This window comes from Primulina huaijiensis, chromosome 2, assembly GCF_012295235.1.
Source record: "Primulina huaijiensis isolate GDHJ02 chromosome 2, ASM1229523v2, whole genome shotgun sequence".
Classification (NCBI taxonomy): domain Eukaryota; kingdom Viridiplantae; phylum Streptophyta; class Magnoliopsida; order Lamiales; family Gesneriaceae; genus Primulina; species Primulina huaijiensis.
The window spans coordinates 2434829-2452082 of record NC_133307.1 but is presented as its reverse complement, the minus strand read 5'-3'; the positions used below and the strand labels follow the sequence as shown (position 1 = coordinate 2452082).

The 17254-nt window shown below is 34.7% G+C and overlaps 3 protein-coding genes across 11 annotated transcripts in view; 2 read left to right on the top strand and 1 right to left on the bottom strand.

Annotated features, from left to right (window-relative positions):
• LOC140963930 (uncharacterized) overlaps positions 1-16462 on the bottom strand; it is an 81782-nt gene extending 65320 nt beyond the window's left edge. For 2 of the 3 annotated variants that reach the window (XM_073423418.1, XM_073423416.1), the window contains exons 1-4: positions 16141-16462; positions 15765-16041; positions 15483-15653; positions 15282-15377 (exon numbers count right to left, since the gene is read on the bottom strand). In XM_073423418.1, coding sequence (XP_073279519.1) covers positions 15306-15377; positions 15483-15653; positions 15765-16041; positions 16141-16442 — 822 coding nt within the window. In that variant the 5' untranslated portion in view covers positions 16443-16462 and the 3' untranslated portion in view covers positions 15282-15305. Of the gene's footprint in view, positions 1-15263; positions 15378-15482; positions 15654-15764; positions 16042-16140 lie in introns of all 3 variants that reach the window. The other variant, XR_012172789.1, reaches the window with a different exon arrangement.
• LOC140963938 (uncharacterized) lies at positions 5844-7856 on the top strand. Of its 4 annotated transcripts, none has more exons than XM_073423421.1 (5): positions 5844-6251; positions 6346-6503; positions 7039-7178; positions 7283-7346; positions 7433-7856. In XM_073423421.1, the coding sequence occupies exons 1-5, from the start codon at positions 6181-6183 to the stop codon at positions 7444-7446; spliced, it is 447 nt and encodes a 148-aa protein (XP_073279522.1). In that variant the 5' UTR covers positions 5844-6180; the 3' UTR covers positions 7447-7856. The 4 variants fall into 4 exon arrangements, 2 of the variants coding, with proteins under 2 accessions (XP_073279522.1, XP_073279527.1); XM_073423426.1 differs by having other exon boundaries at positions 5844-6258; XR_012172790.1 differs by lacking the exon at positions 5844-6251 and having other exon boundaries at positions 6265-6503; positions 6878-7178.
• On the top strand, positions 10364-11966 carry LOC140958916 (uncharacterized). 4 transcript variants are annotated; one of them, XM_073416532.1, is made up of 5 exons: positions 10373-10414; positions 10540-10624; positions 10717-10782; positions 10964-11032; positions 11594-11966. In XM_073416532.1, the coding sequence occupies exons 2-5, from the start codon at positions 10608-10610 to the stop codon at positions 11733-11735; spliced, it is 294 nt and encodes a 97-aa protein (XP_073272633.1). In that variant the 5' UTR covers positions 10373-10414; positions 10540-10607; the 3' UTR covers positions 11736-11966. The 4 variants fall into 4 exon arrangements, with proteins under 4 accessions (XP_073272617.1, XP_073272641.1, XP_073272633.1 ...); XM_073416516.1 differs by having other exon boundaries at positions 10364-10414; positions 10540-10782; XM_073416540.1 differs by lacking the exon at positions 10540-10624 and having other exon boundaries at positions 10368-10414.
• Positions 16463-17254: the final 792 nt, after the last annotated feature.

Below are 17254 nucleotides of genomic sequence, written 5' to 3'. Positions count from 1 at the left end.
GGAGTTATTCGGTATGTTTTAATTTCGAGGATGAAATTTTATTTAAAGGGGGGAGAGTTGTAAGGTCCTGGAATTTAATTCACGTAATATGAATGCATGCAATCTAGGATTTTTATTTAAATTATGTGTTTAATTATTTTTTTGCATTTAATGCATAATTATTACATGGTAGAATTTATTTCATGAAATTTTAAAGGTTCATGCATTAAAGATTTTTAAGTTGCATTTCGCGCTCGAACAAGGAACGGATACCAGAGAATTATCAGGAAAATTATTTTATTATATGATTAAATTTTATTAATTTATATAAGATTTTTTAAATATGTTTTTCAAAAAATAGGCTTTGTTGGGTATTTTTACCCGTCAGAGCATATTTTTCAACGATGCGTAAATTTTATCGAATCGGAGAATTTTTTGAGGGTTCGGCTAATATTTTCAAAAACGTACCTAAACGAAATATTTTTCGGGATTTTGTTTGGACTTTATGGCCTACTTTTAAGCTTATTGGACCAAAAACTCTTTTTTTAAACTTTTAAATGACATGTAGGGCCCTTTACCTATTAATTAACTACTTAATAATTAGCTAGGCTCCACTAAACCTAATCTCAACCCCACTATCAGCCGACACCCTCTCCATTCATCATAATTCTCTCTCGTTTTCATCATCTTCCAGCAGCAAACACTAAGGTTCCTTCGGCCATAGCTTGTTAGAACATCCAACACCCACCACCTCATCAAAAATCGTAGGGTCCATATGCCACATACACATTACATTAACACATCTATTCTCCCACATTTATTTTAACATTCACACTCATTATTTGTAGGTCCCGCTGTCCACTCATTCATCTTACTCTTACTTTAAATTAAATATATTCACTTTCAAATTTTTTAAGAAATTTGAATTATTATTATTTTATATTAATAATAATATGTTTTTATATATTTAATACGTAAAATCATTTAATTTTTTAACAAAAACAACCGTTAGTTTTTAATTTAACATTATTTTTTAATTTATTTTATTTTTCGAATTTTTTTTAAAACATACAAATTTGAAATTTAAATCAATATTCATCATGTGTGTGGGGCCCGCGTTTAGCGACGGTTTTTTAAAATCCGTCGCAAATAGCGACGGTGTTTAAACTCTGTCGCCAATAGCGACGGTGTATCACAAACCGTCGCTAATTATCGAATTTTTTTTTTAAAAAACTGACATGAACGTCCCACACCCTCTCTCATGTGAGCCCACTCACATTGGAGAGTGGGTGTGGGTACCCTTATTGCAAAAGAAATTCTTCTGGCACTCGTTCTTCAATCTCCTCGTGTCTATTACATCAAGACATGCCATGTACTTTTATTTATGCTTCATACATGCTAAATACTTGCTGATATATGTGTTATTTGCATAGATATTTCGATCCAACACATAGCATGGAGAAGCTTCGATTTTTGGTTCAAACTCTTGCATTTTTTTTCTTCCTACTCACGGCTGCTTTGATTTGCTGTAAGGGTGTTGAAGGCTGCTGTCATTAGAGGTCTGATACGTGAGTAATTAAGGGGATAAGGTGGGAGTTGAAGCCATGACAAATGGGAAGAGGGCCGAGTGAGTTTTCCTTGTGTGCTTCGTAAGTGAGTAGATCGAGGGAGAGGCAATAACCAGCGGTGAAAGGGCAGATCCAAGCCATGGAACAGACCCTGGTGAGTCTGAGCCACGGCCTAGAAAGGCTCGACCGTTGCTGGAACAAGTCTCAACGTCGATCGGACGTGAGGAAGTGGTTGGGTGCGTGTCATGCGTTTGGGGTGAGCCTCTGACATGCAAGTTGTGCTTCATGCATGGGGCTAAGAGAGTGGTTTCAGTAGGTGCAGAGGGGTCCTAGAGTGGTCTAAGAAAGGTTGGTTGGTGGATGGAACCATCGGTTTTGGCGTAGGGACAATAGGCGCTCGTTAGGGTCACGGCAATGGTTGGGTGATGGCTCGCTGGATTTTTCCAGCTGCTGTCCAGGGGCTTGTTTGAAGGTTGAAGGGGTTAGTTTTGAAGTTTTAGGACCGAATGTGTGTGTATTAGGTGTGGTAAAAAGTTGGGAAAATTTTGGAGAAGTTTCGGTTCGATTCGGGTTAAAACTTGGACCCGAAAATTTTGGAGAAGTTTCGGTTCGATTCGGGTTAAAACTGGGACCCCGGTCCAAGTTTTAAAACGAATCGGTTAAGTTGGATATTGGGCTCAGGTTTACGTCTAAGAATGCTTTTAAATATGTTTTGAGACATTTTAAGGAGTTTGGTAAGATTCGGGTTAATTTTAGAGGTCCAGGGGTAAAACAGTAAATTTTGGGTTTCCAAGGGCAAAATGATCATTTTGCACCGGGGGTGAGATTTTGGTCCTGGCAGCGCCCTGAGCACAAATTTACTATATTTTAAATGTTTATGCCTCACGATCTTGATTTTAAGATTTAATGAAAATATACGTTGCCTGCTTGGATTTAACGAAAATTGCATATGTGCATGATGTTTATAAGTGATGAAAATGATAATGTTTTGAATGACGGGAATTAGTTGTAGTTATTGAAGTATATGTAAATGCTGATGATGAGGCCTAGGCACAGTGGATGGGATTGATGTCCGACAGCCGCCGGGTACCGCGGTTCTATGTATGATGGATCCATCGTAAAGGATGATGTACGATAGTCAGCTCTAATGAATTGAATTCAGCAATGATGAATGATGATTAACGATGAGCTGTTTTGACACGTCACGATTTCATATGACACGTTTACATTAAACTTTTAAAGTTCATGAAAGATATGTTGAGTATGATATTTTTCACTGTTGTGTCCTATGTATAGGTATTTGTTATTTATGGTACATGTGTGTTGAGTCCTTAGACTCACTAGGCTTGTGTGATGCAGGTGAGTTCAATGTCGAGGGGACTGGAGGTGCTGAACTCTGAGTCAGCAGACCTGGTGGGCGATGCGACCCGAGGACCTTATGATTTTTCGCACATTTATGATTTCATGTTACTGAGAGGATATGAGTATATTATATGTTGTTTTATTTTACTGTTTGATGTTAGGATTTTACTCGTTTTTACTCCGCTATATTTTTATCGGTAATTGCTTATGATAATTTTTAAATTATGTTTTTAAGTAGGATTGTATGCATGCGATTTATCTAAATGTTTATTTTCAAAATGAGAGCTTTTATTAAAAAAAATATTTCCGCACTTTTAAAACGGTAGACGCCACAAATAATATGCAAACTATTGGTTACCAAACTGAAGATTAGTGCGTAGATAATCAAACGGAACTGAACTAAGCTAATTGAACTATGTAGACGACTGGATGATCAGTTGGAACTGATCAGTTACTCTACAATCAGTTGAGAAGCAATCAGCTAATTTTATTGGCTTTGTCGAACTGATAAAAAAGCTTTACACGTCATCAGTTAAGGAATGAAGCTATCAACCGACAACCGTACTAAAGCATACTGCAATATGTAGTGGGAACGCCGCATTTCAGAAATGCTATAGTGTACGACTGTCACAGGAATGTTGACGTGGTAAACAACGGATATAAATATTCAAAATGCATTCATTATTACCGTTCGAAGCAAAGCCTATAAATAGCTGAGAAGAGCAGCTGAGAATAGAAGACATGCAGTTACAGAGTTATCATTCCACTGAAATCTCCCTACAAATCTTTTGTTCAAGCCTATTCTCAAAAAGAGCTCACGCTTACTATATACATCAAGAGCTTTTAAGGCTATACATTGAGCTAAAAGCACAAACACTTACTGTTGTATTATTCGATCTTATAAAGATCAGTTGTGCTAAGAAGTTTCAGATCAGTTGAGTACTTATAAACAGTATTGAAACTAAGAGTTTCAGTTGGCATTGTTAAGTCCAAAACTGAAGTGGGTTTGTACAAATCTTTGTATAGATCAAAGTCTTTTAGTGAATATCCTATCTTCGAGATAGAGAGGGTGACGTAGGAGTGTTTGAAATCTCTGAACATCCACAAATCTTGTGTCTCTTGATTTCAATTTTTATTCTATCTGTCATTCATTTTATTTCCGCATTTTTACTAGATAACTGATTGATATTGACTGACAAGATTCTCGACTTCAGTTTGTCACTAAATTGACTCATTATTTGAAAAGGTTGTGAAAATTGTTAAGTGTTTATTCAACCCCCTTTTCTAAACACTTTTTCACCACCCAACCGATCCTATCATAATGTGGGATCGGAAATTATTCGTTAATGGCCTATAGACGGAAGTATCCATCCATAAAAGCTTGTTGCTTATACCATTACAAACAGATGTAAAACCTCTCAATAGAAATAGATGGTATAAACCCCTGCTTGTAGAGCTGCCAGGTTTTGCCATCCAAGGCAATTTGTACGCCATTAGGTTATTCAAATTGATGTTATATGAACTTATACGGAACATCATATGTTGAGTCCTCACACTTTTATTATTTGCTAGTACAAAGCCGCGGGATTGGAGGATCATACTTCCATGTATTAAACAAATGGAATGATTTTGGGACTGTACATTTCAAAATGAATTACTGTCACTACGCACAACAAGCTTATTGCTTGTCAATAAAAAACACTTTGATAAATGCTTTGTGTGTCGGAGCATTAATCGAACTTTGGAGTAAGTTCAGGGTAAAACTATACTTTCTCTGCAGGTTCCTCACTGTAAGAACGTTTATAGACTTCTTCCCCATTCTAACATATTTGACAGAAGTCACTTACATTTATTGACGGGAAATTACAAAGTGTGGGAGATCCGTTTTTTCGGGTAAATAAATCCAACTCTAACGGGAATACAATGACCAAAGTGATAATCTTAGAACTTCAATAGAGACACTCACTCTAACTCTAATGGAAGCCAATCAGAATCCTACCTTTCTGATTTTACATCTGCTACTGTTGGAGTGGATAATGCCTACCTCTACTACTTGTGCCAAAAAGATTCAAAATAAAATTGATCCATATTATTTCAGTGTGGTCATCCCAATAAGCCCTAGCCCCAGGAAAAGGATAAAATACATGCGTGGCTATATGAAGCCGACCTGCTACTGGTGCATCCTAACAATTCGATAGACACGATACGCTAAAGGTAGCAGTTATATTAGATCTACTTGTTTCAAATATTACAATTTATGGGAATAAAACTTATAAATGATCAATTTCGAACATATGTTCAAATCCATACATTTTAAGAGATATCTCCACCTCAAACATTTAAATTACACAATAACAATAATATAATATTGTGTTAAACTAGAGGGGCCCTTAAACTAGATGTATAAAAAGCTTACTGCAAACTCAAATAAAAAGCTACCTTGTGGAGAGAACAGGACAAAAGCAAGCTTGTCATGAAGACAAGAACCTCCTTATGTTAGTTTGCCTTATTATTCTTAGAAACATATCATAATTTTGAATTCCATATATTATCGTTCATGAAAATGCTTATCACATATTTACTTCAAAAAAATCATATCACATACACGAGTTTACATATTCCTCAAATACTACTATTTGTAAAACAAAACAAAATATAACTTCAAACATTAATGTTTAGTAAAAATTAGTTCAACTTCGTTATATTTGACACAAAAATTTATTATTTATAAAATAATTTATTTATAATCTACTTATCTACATATATGAAAGCACAAAAAATTGAAACGAGCCTGCTTTGGTACGATTGTCGGTCACCAAAAAGACACGTGTACTGTGCTGAGCTCTCCAACAAAAAAAAGTATGTGTTGTCAAAGGAAGGTTGTTTGTGTCAGAGATGTCGTAATCGATTCTCTCTTTCCTTCCGTCTTCTTTCACTCACCACAGCCCAGGGACAATATCACATGGCGTGTGCTTTTTCTTCCACCACATCAGAGAACGGGAACAACCGGCTCTTCTCTCTACCGCAAATCAAGTGTTTGTGCCAGTTAGTTGTCTTTATCAGGCGTTGGAGTTGGTTAACTTAAGTTTCTGCTCGAACTGTATTGACTCCTGCCTTCACGTCGGTTTCTTGGATGGCTTTGATTGTTTTGGAGCAATTGAAGAAGAAAGATTCTTGGGGTGACTAGATGTGTAACGAATCTACTTATAATTAAAGCGAGCAGTCCCTCGAGTTGGCCAGTTTTGATCCGGTACCTGGTAATACCCTCAACATGTGTCATGAGCCTGTTCCTCCACCACATCACATACAATGGGCTCTTCTCACAACAACACACACCTGCAGGTTACAGGTTACAGAGTCGATTTGTTTCCTTCTTCCCTCTTCGTTTTCCTCTTCTTCCTTTGTTTTGAATCCTTGGTTCTGTCCACCGCAACAGAGAAGATCCGGCAACAAAGCGTGTCTACTCCGTTCTTTGCTTCTCGGGGTTGTTTTTCTCCTGCTTCTGTTTGGGGTTTCCGCTTTTTCCTCTCCACCGCGGCTGCGCTGGGTTTCGGCTTTCTTCTCTCCACCGCTCAGCTTTTGTCGATGTTCGAGGTAAGTTTCTTCTGATATGGTACTTATCTTCTTGCTTAAAAAAAAAGCTAATCTTGCTTTAGTTTTATCAATTATGGGTTTGTCAAATATTTAAAGATGTGTACTTTATGAAAAAATGGAATGATATTTAGGCAGTAAATGGTTAGTTTCAAATTGTATCCCCCAGTTTATTTATATCGAATTTGGTGGGGTGCGTTAAAGCTGAAAATAATTTGAATTACTTCCCGAAATTTTATTTGTTCTGAGTGTGTTGGTTTTTTTTTTATGAAAATTAAGGTTTTGATGGGGATTCTCTGTTTATGTACTTGTTTTCTTTTTTTGGGAGCATTTATTTAATTGTTTTTCAATCCAAGTATTGTGGGTGTTGCTCTTAGGTATACGAACTGGAGACCAAGCTATTTGCAAGAAACCAACATTCTTGGGAATGTATTGAAAGGCTTTGATGGATTTACATGATGATAGGATGTATATTCGCTCATACATCGACTTTATCCACTAAAGTTTGACTTGTTTATTTTTTGGTTTGTTTCTCCAGGTACTGCAAATAATGCTGGTGCTATCTTGGTATTGGGCAGAGATTTAGTTGTTGTTCCAAAACTAACTCACCCACTATCCCCTGCAATTTCATCTCCAGAGACTTCTCCCGAACACCATATAGAAGACACGTGGATGCAGGTGCTTCAGTTATCTCATACTTCTTGTTTCTGAATCTCGTCTTTTGTTTGACTAAACAAGCTGTTATATGCCGATATTCATATGGTGTCTGTTTGTGGACGTAGGAACTCAATGCTAACAGACCACCTACACCCACTAGAGGCCGTCCTCAAGTTGCTAATGACCGAGGTTCTCTTGCTTAGATTTAGATTATGCTTCCAGATTTCTTTCCTATACTTCTTCCAGGCTTGTGTTAATATACCTGGAATTTCCAGTGATTTGTACATAGCGTGATGCTATATGGAGAGTTCCTGGTGGATCTACATTCCTCAGATGAAGGCTTTTTGCTTCTCGTATGCACTCTTGAGTGGCTTTCAGAAGAAGAGACTTGGTTGATTGAATTCCACAAGTCACCCTTGATTGTGGCGCTGAAAGAGTTATGGTCTCCAAATGACATCCTCTGTACATGATACTCGGATGGGTAGAATCAGTGTTTGTTATTTTCTTCATTGGATTGGTATTTCTTGGTAGATATATATATATTTTTTGTCCTCCATGTAGGTGTATGATTTTGTATTCTGTATACGTAATCGGTGAGATATATCAGGTCCATATTTTCTCTGTCGTGTATGAATTATAGACGTGTCGGCTTGTGTAATTTGTGTTTGTACTCCGTGTAATGTAAAAGTTGTGTGGTGATATCTCGCCATTGGCATTAACTGGGTGTCTGATTTGATCTACATGTTTGACCATCGAACGAGTACAAATCTTGGGGTTCCGGGTAAATATAATGTTCTTGAACTTGTTTGCCTTTGGGCTTCATTCGAAGTTCTAGAATTATGGTATGACGTGTTATTAAACATTGGTTTTCATATATATTTCTTTGGTATTAATTTTATTGTTGTTCGATAGAAATTCTTCAGTTTCTATTGCGGAAATAATTGAAATGTTTAGATGGTTAAACATACATTGTGAAGTGATGTGATGGTATTTATAAGGTGCATTCGGTTATTGAAATGCATGTTAAACTGTTAGACGTTTTTAGCTAAACATGTGAGAAACTATTTAATTATACCAAGTTATATAAATTTTCCATTTGTAATTCTCTCTACAAAATTTGGGGGATATTTGTCCAATTTTTTGTCCACACATTATCTTATCTGAGGAAAAAAAAATTTTGATTCAATGCACTAATGCTCTCGGGGTGATAAGAGTTGAAACCCTTGAAATGAGAGGAGATATTCTTTAAATTTTTTTTATATGGTAGGAAATTTGATATCATGGGAATATCTTTCATGGCTGTGAAATTTGTATTTTTCCTAGGGCAAAAATTCGTCTGTGGTTTATAAGTCTCTCATTCGCTTGTTCGTTTCCAAATAACAAAGAATTTACTACACTTACGATCCTCAACCCGAAGGGGAACCTCAGGCAATCAAGAATGGTGGATATGGTGTTGCCCAGAAGATGATTCTCGTCGTGAGAGTAGAAAATTCATCAAAAGAGAGAATATATAGGAAAGGGTGATGGAAAGTTCCATTATGATTGTTTAAATTCCTTGTTTTCCCAATTTTTTTTATTTTGTTAAGCCAATTTAAAATAATAAATGTATGAATATTGTTATAATTTTTTTATAAAAATTGATACACTCATAATACATATAGTTTTTAAAATTACATTGTTAAATAAGACTTGTACAAATATAAACACATAATTAATTATTCTATAAAAACAATATAAATACTCATATATTAATCTATAAATCTGGGCAAGAATTGAGGTGTCTATGAAAGAGCGAATAAGTTTAAATTGAACAGTTTTTGATACGGTTTTCGGTCATCTAAAATACGCGTGTCCTATATTTCTTTCTCCAACACAGCAGGAGTTTGTGCGGTCAAAAAACCACGCTTGTGTAGCGGTTACAGCTTTCGATTTTCTCTTTTATACATATTAAGAGGAGAGACGAATATCGCGTCTCCTGCTCGATATTCAATAATCGGCTGACCTTCCATTTCGAGTCCTAACGACAGTTTCAAGCTGCGCAATGTAGTTTTTGGCCTTCGAGTGCCGCTCCGATCTTGATTATACGCGGACTGCTGCACCGTCCGCCAGGAAAATCAAGCCTCCAATGCTCCACGGCGCGGTGTCAGCCTACGGGCTTTCCTCGATGATTTAGAAACTCCCACCAAATTTCGTTAGGCAGCTGAGCAGCAAGGCGCGACGGAACTGTAGCAACATTGGTGTGGTGCAGGTCGTGGAGGCTTCGTGGTCGAACGACCGGGGAGACTTGGGTTTCAAGCCGACAGCTAAGTCTGTCGATGCTACGGCTGTGACCGCCTCCGCGCCGGTTGAACCAGCATTGACGAGGTGGTTGTGGCTGAAAATACTACTTTTGATCGGGAAAATGTACGGTTTGATGTATTGCCTCTTTTCAAATACGCTTCCTTTTTGAATTCGGATGGTAGCATTGCGATTCATGCTGGTATGGTTTTAATTAATTCAACATATTATTTGATTTCGCTGTTTTCTTTACTTGACTTCACCGTTATGAAATCTCATTTGTGTGTTTCTTCTAGCATATTTTTATTTCCTTGATTATTGTGAAACATTTTTGGAAGAAAAACAGTTTTTTCGATGCCTGATAATTTATAAGAAATTCTCGGTATATTGATTATTCAAGCAAAGTTTCTGTGGCATTGTAAGAACTCTCTTGCTTTATTTGTTGAACGTTCAAATCCAAGATGAATTTCGTAGATTCGATTTTGTTGATCACCGCGGATTGTACTTTCTTTTTATGTTTACATTAATTAGTCCAAGTGAAAGATTGGGTCGTGGTATTGTTACTGACGCAATTACTACCCCAGTAGTTAATACATCTACCTATTTCTTCAATAAATTATGTTAGGACGTCGAGAGCCAGGTTTCGTTGTTGTTTTTCACCTGAAAAGTTTGATCTCGAGAATTGTATTCTTATCTGTGTGTTTCATTTTGTGGTAGGTACAAGCCTGAAATTGTTGATATCATAGTCGGCCGTGTTATTGAGTTAATTTTTTTTTCCTTTTGTCTCCTTCTTGATCGCCACATTATTTAAACCCAATTTTAATGAGCACTGTTAATATTTTATAAGAACCATGGATAGACATTAACAGTGTATATTGTCTACCATATCCAGTTCCTTTACGATATGAATCTGTTGTTTTATCTAAACCCTTAATGATGTGTCGATGCACTCGTCAATGAACCTGCCAGATGGCATCCAGGTACTTTTGGTGCTTGTGGTTTTAAATATTGTGAACAATATGCGATGAGTGATGAAAGGACTAAGATACTGATGGTTGATGTCGTTTATTTTGGCAGCTGTGTCATCTTTTTGCTGCGTTGTTAGGAGTAAGCATTAACTTCTGAATATAGTTGGCTAAACAAGATTCCTGTTGAGTTTATCACGCGCTATCCATGTGCAATTTCTACTCGTAATTTGTTTCAATCCACCAGCTGCAGCTTGTTAGCCCTCATTCATGCTTACTTCTCTACTTGTTTTTGATTTCATGCATTTGGCTTTTAGAGACAAAGAACTGCAGTTGATGAACTCAATATGCGTAGTGTTTTTGAAGAGAATGATGTTCTCTCTGTAAGCTCCTTGAATATTCTTATGCGCGTACTAGCTGATTTCAAATTTTTATTTTTATGTGGTTAATTTAATATTCTTGAAAGTTAATTCTTGCAAAACCCACTATATTTAGCAATCAAGGATGATACTTATTTTCAGTTTGACATCATATATTGTCTCTTAAGTTTCTAACTGGTTTCAGGCTGAAGTTCGTGGCTTTTAGCATGACGGCTGCCTACACCTACAAGCCAGAAGCCAGAAGTATGGAAAGGTATGTTTATAATATTTGTTCAATATGTGAGCAGCAGTGGTATGTTGTGTAACTATTTTTTGAAAACTATGATCTAATGGCAGTATTGATATTCCATTTTCTCCCTTTTGAACTTTATAATGATCTAAAAAGTTGTTACAACTATGATACGAGCGAAGATTTCCATTGATACCATAGAATGCTTGATGAGTCTTTTATCCAAAAGTAGCGAAGATTTCCATTGATACCATAGAACGCTTGATGAATCTTTTATCCAAAAGTATCTTAAACCTGTTCATCACATTATCTGTGAAGATTTACGTTGTTTAGTGTCAGAAATTACTTGATAAATGTTCTTATACACCTAGGTTTTCTCTTTAAATGAAATTTGATAATGATAATGGATCGTTCATTTTGTGATCAAATCGGTGAAACCCAGTGTCTAGGAATCCCATCAGCTTCATCACCCAAAATACAATTATATATAGATAATCAAATAATCATCATTTACCGAATTATATTATGTTGACAAATTCAATTATCGTCATATTAATTTTGACATATTTACATGAAAATGATCAGTATGAGAAGCAACAGGCCTAAGGACCCAGATAACAAGCACAAGCACAAGCACAAGCACAAGCACAAGCACAAAATACTGGAGGAGATTGCCACCGACGTGGCGGTGGGAGCCGGTGGCTACACATTCCACGAGCATCACTAGAAGAAGGAAGCTAAACATGAACAAGAAAAGGCTGAGGGAAAGCACCACCACCACCACCCTTAGTTATTTGCCCTCCCACAAATTTTATATACCGTTATATTATTTTGGTCCTTACATTTTGTGACAGTCCATTCCATCCTACTCTAAATAAATATGGTGTTTGTGGGTCTCTATTGTTATGTATGTGTATTTATAGAGAAAAATGGGTTTTTGGTCACATAATTTTTTCATTATGCGATTTTGGTCATCTATATTATTAAATTTTGGTTTTAGTCTTGTACTTTTTTTTTTAGCGATTTTATTTATTTGTCCGTCATGATTGCTGATTTGACACATACACGTCAATGCCATATCATCATTGCATTGGTTTCACGTCAGGGTCAACTTGAAAAAAAATTAAAATTACAAAAAAAAAAAAAAAACAATAGAGCAAACTAAAATAAAATTTGACAATAAAGAGTATCATAATTTCAAAAATAATTTCAAAAAGACAAATATACAGGATCAAAAAAATAATTTTTATTGTATTTATATTTATAATGTAAAATAAAATTTGATAATACAAACTATCATAATTTCAAAAAGACAAATATACAAGATAAAAAAAATAATATTTTTTATTGTATTTATATTTATATTGTTATATATATGTAAGAGAATACGTTTTTGAGTGTTGAGCCAAAGGTTTGGTAACTGGAATTGATCGACAATTAATACGAAATATTCGGTGCAGAGATGTTCACTATTTAGATGCAATCTTGATGTAATGTTTTAACGGTAGCATCTCATTTTTCGACTTCTTTATATAACATACATATATATACAAAGCAATATCGATTTCATTTAATGAATTATTTCTTGAGCTTCCCTAACATTAACCAATGAAATCAAACATGATTTTAACAGTTTTTAAAATTTATTATTTTTTTAAAAAAATAAACCCTCCATATTTACATCACTGTGGCTAACAAGTAATTTACTTCAAATAATTTAAAATGAAGTACAAATTTATGGTTTTTTTTTCTTGTTTCCGTTGTGTAGAATTATAGCAATATATGATTTTTTTTATATAAAAAAATTCACTTTTCTTATTTTCAAAAGCATCCACTGTAAAATGTCAAAAACCAAACTAAATGCTGACGATCCAATTATTTTATAACCTTGACGAATGTATGTAATATTGATCACTTTTTATTAAATTCAACAAAACAAAATATACATATGTATCTATTACAAAATATTAAATAGGATGAGACGACGAGTATATAAAAACTCTTTCGATAAAAAATTATATGAAACCGAAAATATTCTAAATCTGATCTTCTACTCAAATGACAGATAATCAAATAGATACAATGAATATTTACACTTGTTATATTGTATATATTTTGTCGTTAGCCAGTATATATTGTTATTTTTAAAATTAGCTAAGAGTATGAATTCTTTTCATTACGAAAACATACATACATTTTCAAAACAGCTATATTGTTTATAACAATGTTCATTTCATTGACATGTGACATAAACAAATGATGATTAGCTTTTTTTTGAACATCACAGGTGTCAGAAATCACCAAATGCTGTGGTGACTTAGGTTTCTGAGAAAAAATTTATAGCTTGAAATTTACTGCCTATCAACAGGTACATATGACTAATATGCTTTTATTGCAATCTAAAAAAACAACCACGAGATTTATATAAATTACCTATGACTCAACACATTTCATGTAATATATGAAAATTCACTTGGCACCCTCTATCTTACCTTATATATACTTATATGCTTATTTATCCGAAGCTTAACATACTTGCTATGTTATAATTTCTCAGTACCCATTATTTGCTAACTACATGTTCAATATACAAACCAAATTCAATGGAAAACAATCCTTACTGTACATGTATCGACTGTGGATTTAAGAAGAAGTTGAAGAACTAATAAGAAGATTTTACTCCAACCCAACATGGGTCATTATCTTACAAAGAGAGCTTAACATGGAATCAAAGCTCTTGCTCCTGCTAGACTAAGCAACAGACATTGAGACAACCCTAAATACTAACGAGCTCCATCAAAACAATCATGTGCATTAAATAAATAATAAAACATTAATCTTATAGTATCGAAAATGCTTAGTCGTAGTCCATGTGTATAAACATATTATAAGTTTTAGATTATGCTTGATCAAATAAACATATATGAAAACTGCTCTTCACTTTGTTACTATGTGTATTTACTTTTTTATTTTCCTCATAATACATCAACTACCTTCCTGTTAATTTATTTTGCTTACATGTTACTGACCCGCGCTTAATACGTGTTCCAAACAATTTCTATTCATATACTTTGATTTCTTTTATTATTCCCTCGTTGTAGTAATCTATTCAGCTATCTTATGAATTAAATTAACCCTCATATTTAAATATCTTAAAAACTCGATGTTACAAAATTCATAAATACATTAACTAAATTCTCAAGTAAAAAACGTTATATCTATTGAAATCCTGTCAACATTAACAAGTTTTCAAACTTGTTTGATTACACTAAGATTTTAAGTGTTCTTATCGATTGTTTAATGGCTCATATTACAACTAATTTTTAAGTTAAAATCACCGCGTTCGTAAATCCATTAGCGTCAACCATGTCATTAAGTGTGACACCCTTACAACTACTACCATGATTTAAATATGGATACTCTATTTTTAAATTTATAATAACCTATTTATGAAGTGGATACCTGATTAGATTTTTAAGATGGACAAATACTTTATGCCAAATATGAGACATGTTATTAAACTTCTCTCATTTGAACATCAACTCGATCTTTTTTCTAACTATTTTCACTTTTATAAATTCTTTGTTTTTCAATATTTTTTATTTTTTAAGCACAGTGCCAAATGAAAATACTAAGCGTATGAATACGGATATGAAAGAAAATAAAAAAATTATTGTATTCATAATACTTATAGCTTTTAAAATTAAATTATTAAATAAAACTACACGAATATGAACACGTTAGTCTAGAGACAAATATAAATGCTTATATATTGGACTACAAACTTGAGTAAGACACTTCAAAAATTGAGGTATCCCTACTTAGTTTAAAATAACGCATGCAAAAATTTTATTAGTATGTAACGTTTTTTTAAAAAAACAAAATAACATGCCACACAACTTGGAACCACTTTAGGGGGAAAAAAAATCACTTTAGGGACAAAATCACACAAATTCATTATTTCCAAAAAATTTAATAATTTTACATATTTGATTTTATGTTAACGACCATAAAACAGGCACAACTCCAAAATTTTGTTCATGCCGTGATGATATTTGTAAAAAAAAAAAAAAATTCGCAAGCAAATCTATGATACTATATTCATTATAAAAAAAGATTTCTTACAACTCATTAACAAATATCCAAAGTAACTATTTCAAAGTATTACGAGCAATGCTAATATTTCACAAAGAGCAAAAAGATACGAGTTGACATGAATTAGAGGTTTTAGGAATCCCAATAGCTTGCCTCTAACAAAAAACATGGTATATACCATGAAATCCTTCACGAGCACGTACTATCCTGCTTCAAGTTTCGTCAGCATCCGCCACAGAAATGATGATGAGACCATCTTGCGATTATAAAATATCTTTAACATAAGACAAAAAAAAACGAGAAATATTAGGTTGGGATAGCAAACAAATACTTTCTTTTTTATTTTTATTTATAAAAAAACGAAAGAATAAATGCTTACTTTTCCAGAGTGAAATAATCTGTGAATCATGATAGAGAACTCATCTCTTCTCTCCGCAGGAAGACCACTCACAGGCAACCGTTCCACCACATCAAACTGTTGACGTCTAAAAGGAAAGAAAAGCACAATCTCGTCCAGCCGGTTTAGAAACTCAGTCCTAAACCTCAATCCCTGCCAAATTGGCCAAGTCAATTCGATGAGCAAACTAACTTTTACGATCACATCACATGAATACTAGAAAAACAAAATAAAAAAGAATGAGTCGACAACAAGAATTTTCACCTCTGTAGTATCATCAATTCTATCATCATCAAGAACTCTGAAGAGAGCACTTATCATTTCTCTATTTCCACATCTTGAGACGAATATAATGACCGAATTATGAAAATAAATATCATTGCCTTTGTTGTCACTCAGAAAACCATGGTCAAGAATTGAGAGAATGTTGCTGAATACAGAAATGTGAGCAATTTCAAAGTCATAAAATACAATAATACTTCTTGACCTCGCTCTCATTGCATCAACAAATAAGTCTCCAGGTTTCCCTTTGCAAGTGCACCTAAAAACAAATATGACATGGAAAAGAAACGAAGGAGATACATATGGATGGAAGTCATAAATCCCAAATATTTACTGACAGATTAAGAGCAATACAAACCTGAAAAATGAATCCGGTTCAGTGCAAAGGGACAGGTCAACCTCAATAACTGAGTTCATTGAACTCTCAGGAGCATAACATTTGGAAAGTCCGGCGGCGAGGTCTTCTCTCCCTGCACGATGGAGACCTAAAAATAAGAACGCATGAGGGCGCTGAAAATGCTCCTTCACAGGAGGCACATCTCTCATGGATTCCAATAGAGCATGAATTATCCGGGTCGTCTTATTAAATTCCACAAATTTGTAACAAAATTTTGAAAAATTATCCATATAATTGTGCTCAGCCATCTTCTGAATCCTCATTTGTTGCTGGCACTCTTCTTCCCAATNTGGCTGAGCACAATTATATGGATAATTTTTCAAAATTTTGTTACAAATTTGTGGAATTTAATAAGACGACCCGGATAATTCATGCTCTATTGGAATCCATGAGAGATGTGCCTCCTGTGAAGGAGCATTTTCAGCGCCCTCATGCGTTCTTATTTTTAGGTCTCCATCGTGCAGGGAGAGAAGACCTCGCCGCCGGACTTTCCAAATGTTATGCTCCTGAGAGTTCAATGAACTCAGTTATTGAGGTTGACCTGTCCCTTTGCACTGAACCGGATTCATTTTTCAGGTTTGTATTGCTCTTAATCTGTCAGTAAATATTTGGGATTTATGACTTCCAANGTAAATCCTAGACAAAGACGCAAATTCCTTTCATCATTGCAGACACCAAAGCAAAGTGTATTAGAATCAACATCATTCAAACCAACTGGTCATAAGTTTTACTCAATGACAACATATCTTAGCACACAGGGTCAGCCATTTCTTACCATAAAGACTCGCATATCCTGCACACCATTTAGACAAATAACTTGCCTGAAAACACATTTAAATGTTATTAACGGCTCCGAAGTACACACCCAACTGATCTGCGCTAACAGTGCAATTGGCAAAACTTTGGGCTTTTGAAAAAGGTAGAATTTGTAGAGGCTTTTCGATGTAGGGCAGATGATTTCCTGATGGAGGTACTTAAGACACTATCGTTTTGTAATAATTTTAGATCATAGAACGGCAATCTGAATAGTGTGGCCTCGAGATCCTAAACCTTATTTCTTGTTCCCCTAGGCTAA

Coding starts and splice junctions, on each gene's coding strand:
- LOC140963938 (XM_073423421.1), top strand. CDS start 6,181: ATGTGTCATGAGCCTGTTCCTCCACCACATCACATACAATGGGCTCTT. Junction 6,252..6,345: donor ACAACAACACACACCTGCAG/GTTACAGGTTAC, acceptor CCACCGCAACAG/AGAAGATCCGGCAACAAAGC. Junction 7,179..7,282: donor TAGAAGACACGTGGATGCAG/GTGCTTCAGTTA, acceptor TTGTGGACGTAG/GAACTCAATGCTAACAGACC.
- LOC140958916 (XM_073416516.1), top strand. CDS start 10,670: ATGCTTACTTCTCTACTTGTTTTTGATTTCATGCATTTGGCTTTTAGA. Junction 10,783..10,963: donor AAGAGAATGATGTTCTCTCT/GTAAGCTCCTTG, acceptor AACTGGTTTCAG/GCTGAAGTTCGTGGCTTTTA. Junction 11,033..11,593: donor GAAGCCAGAAGTATGGAAAG/GTATGTTTATAA, acceptor GAAAATGATCAG/TATGAGAAGCAACAGGCCTA.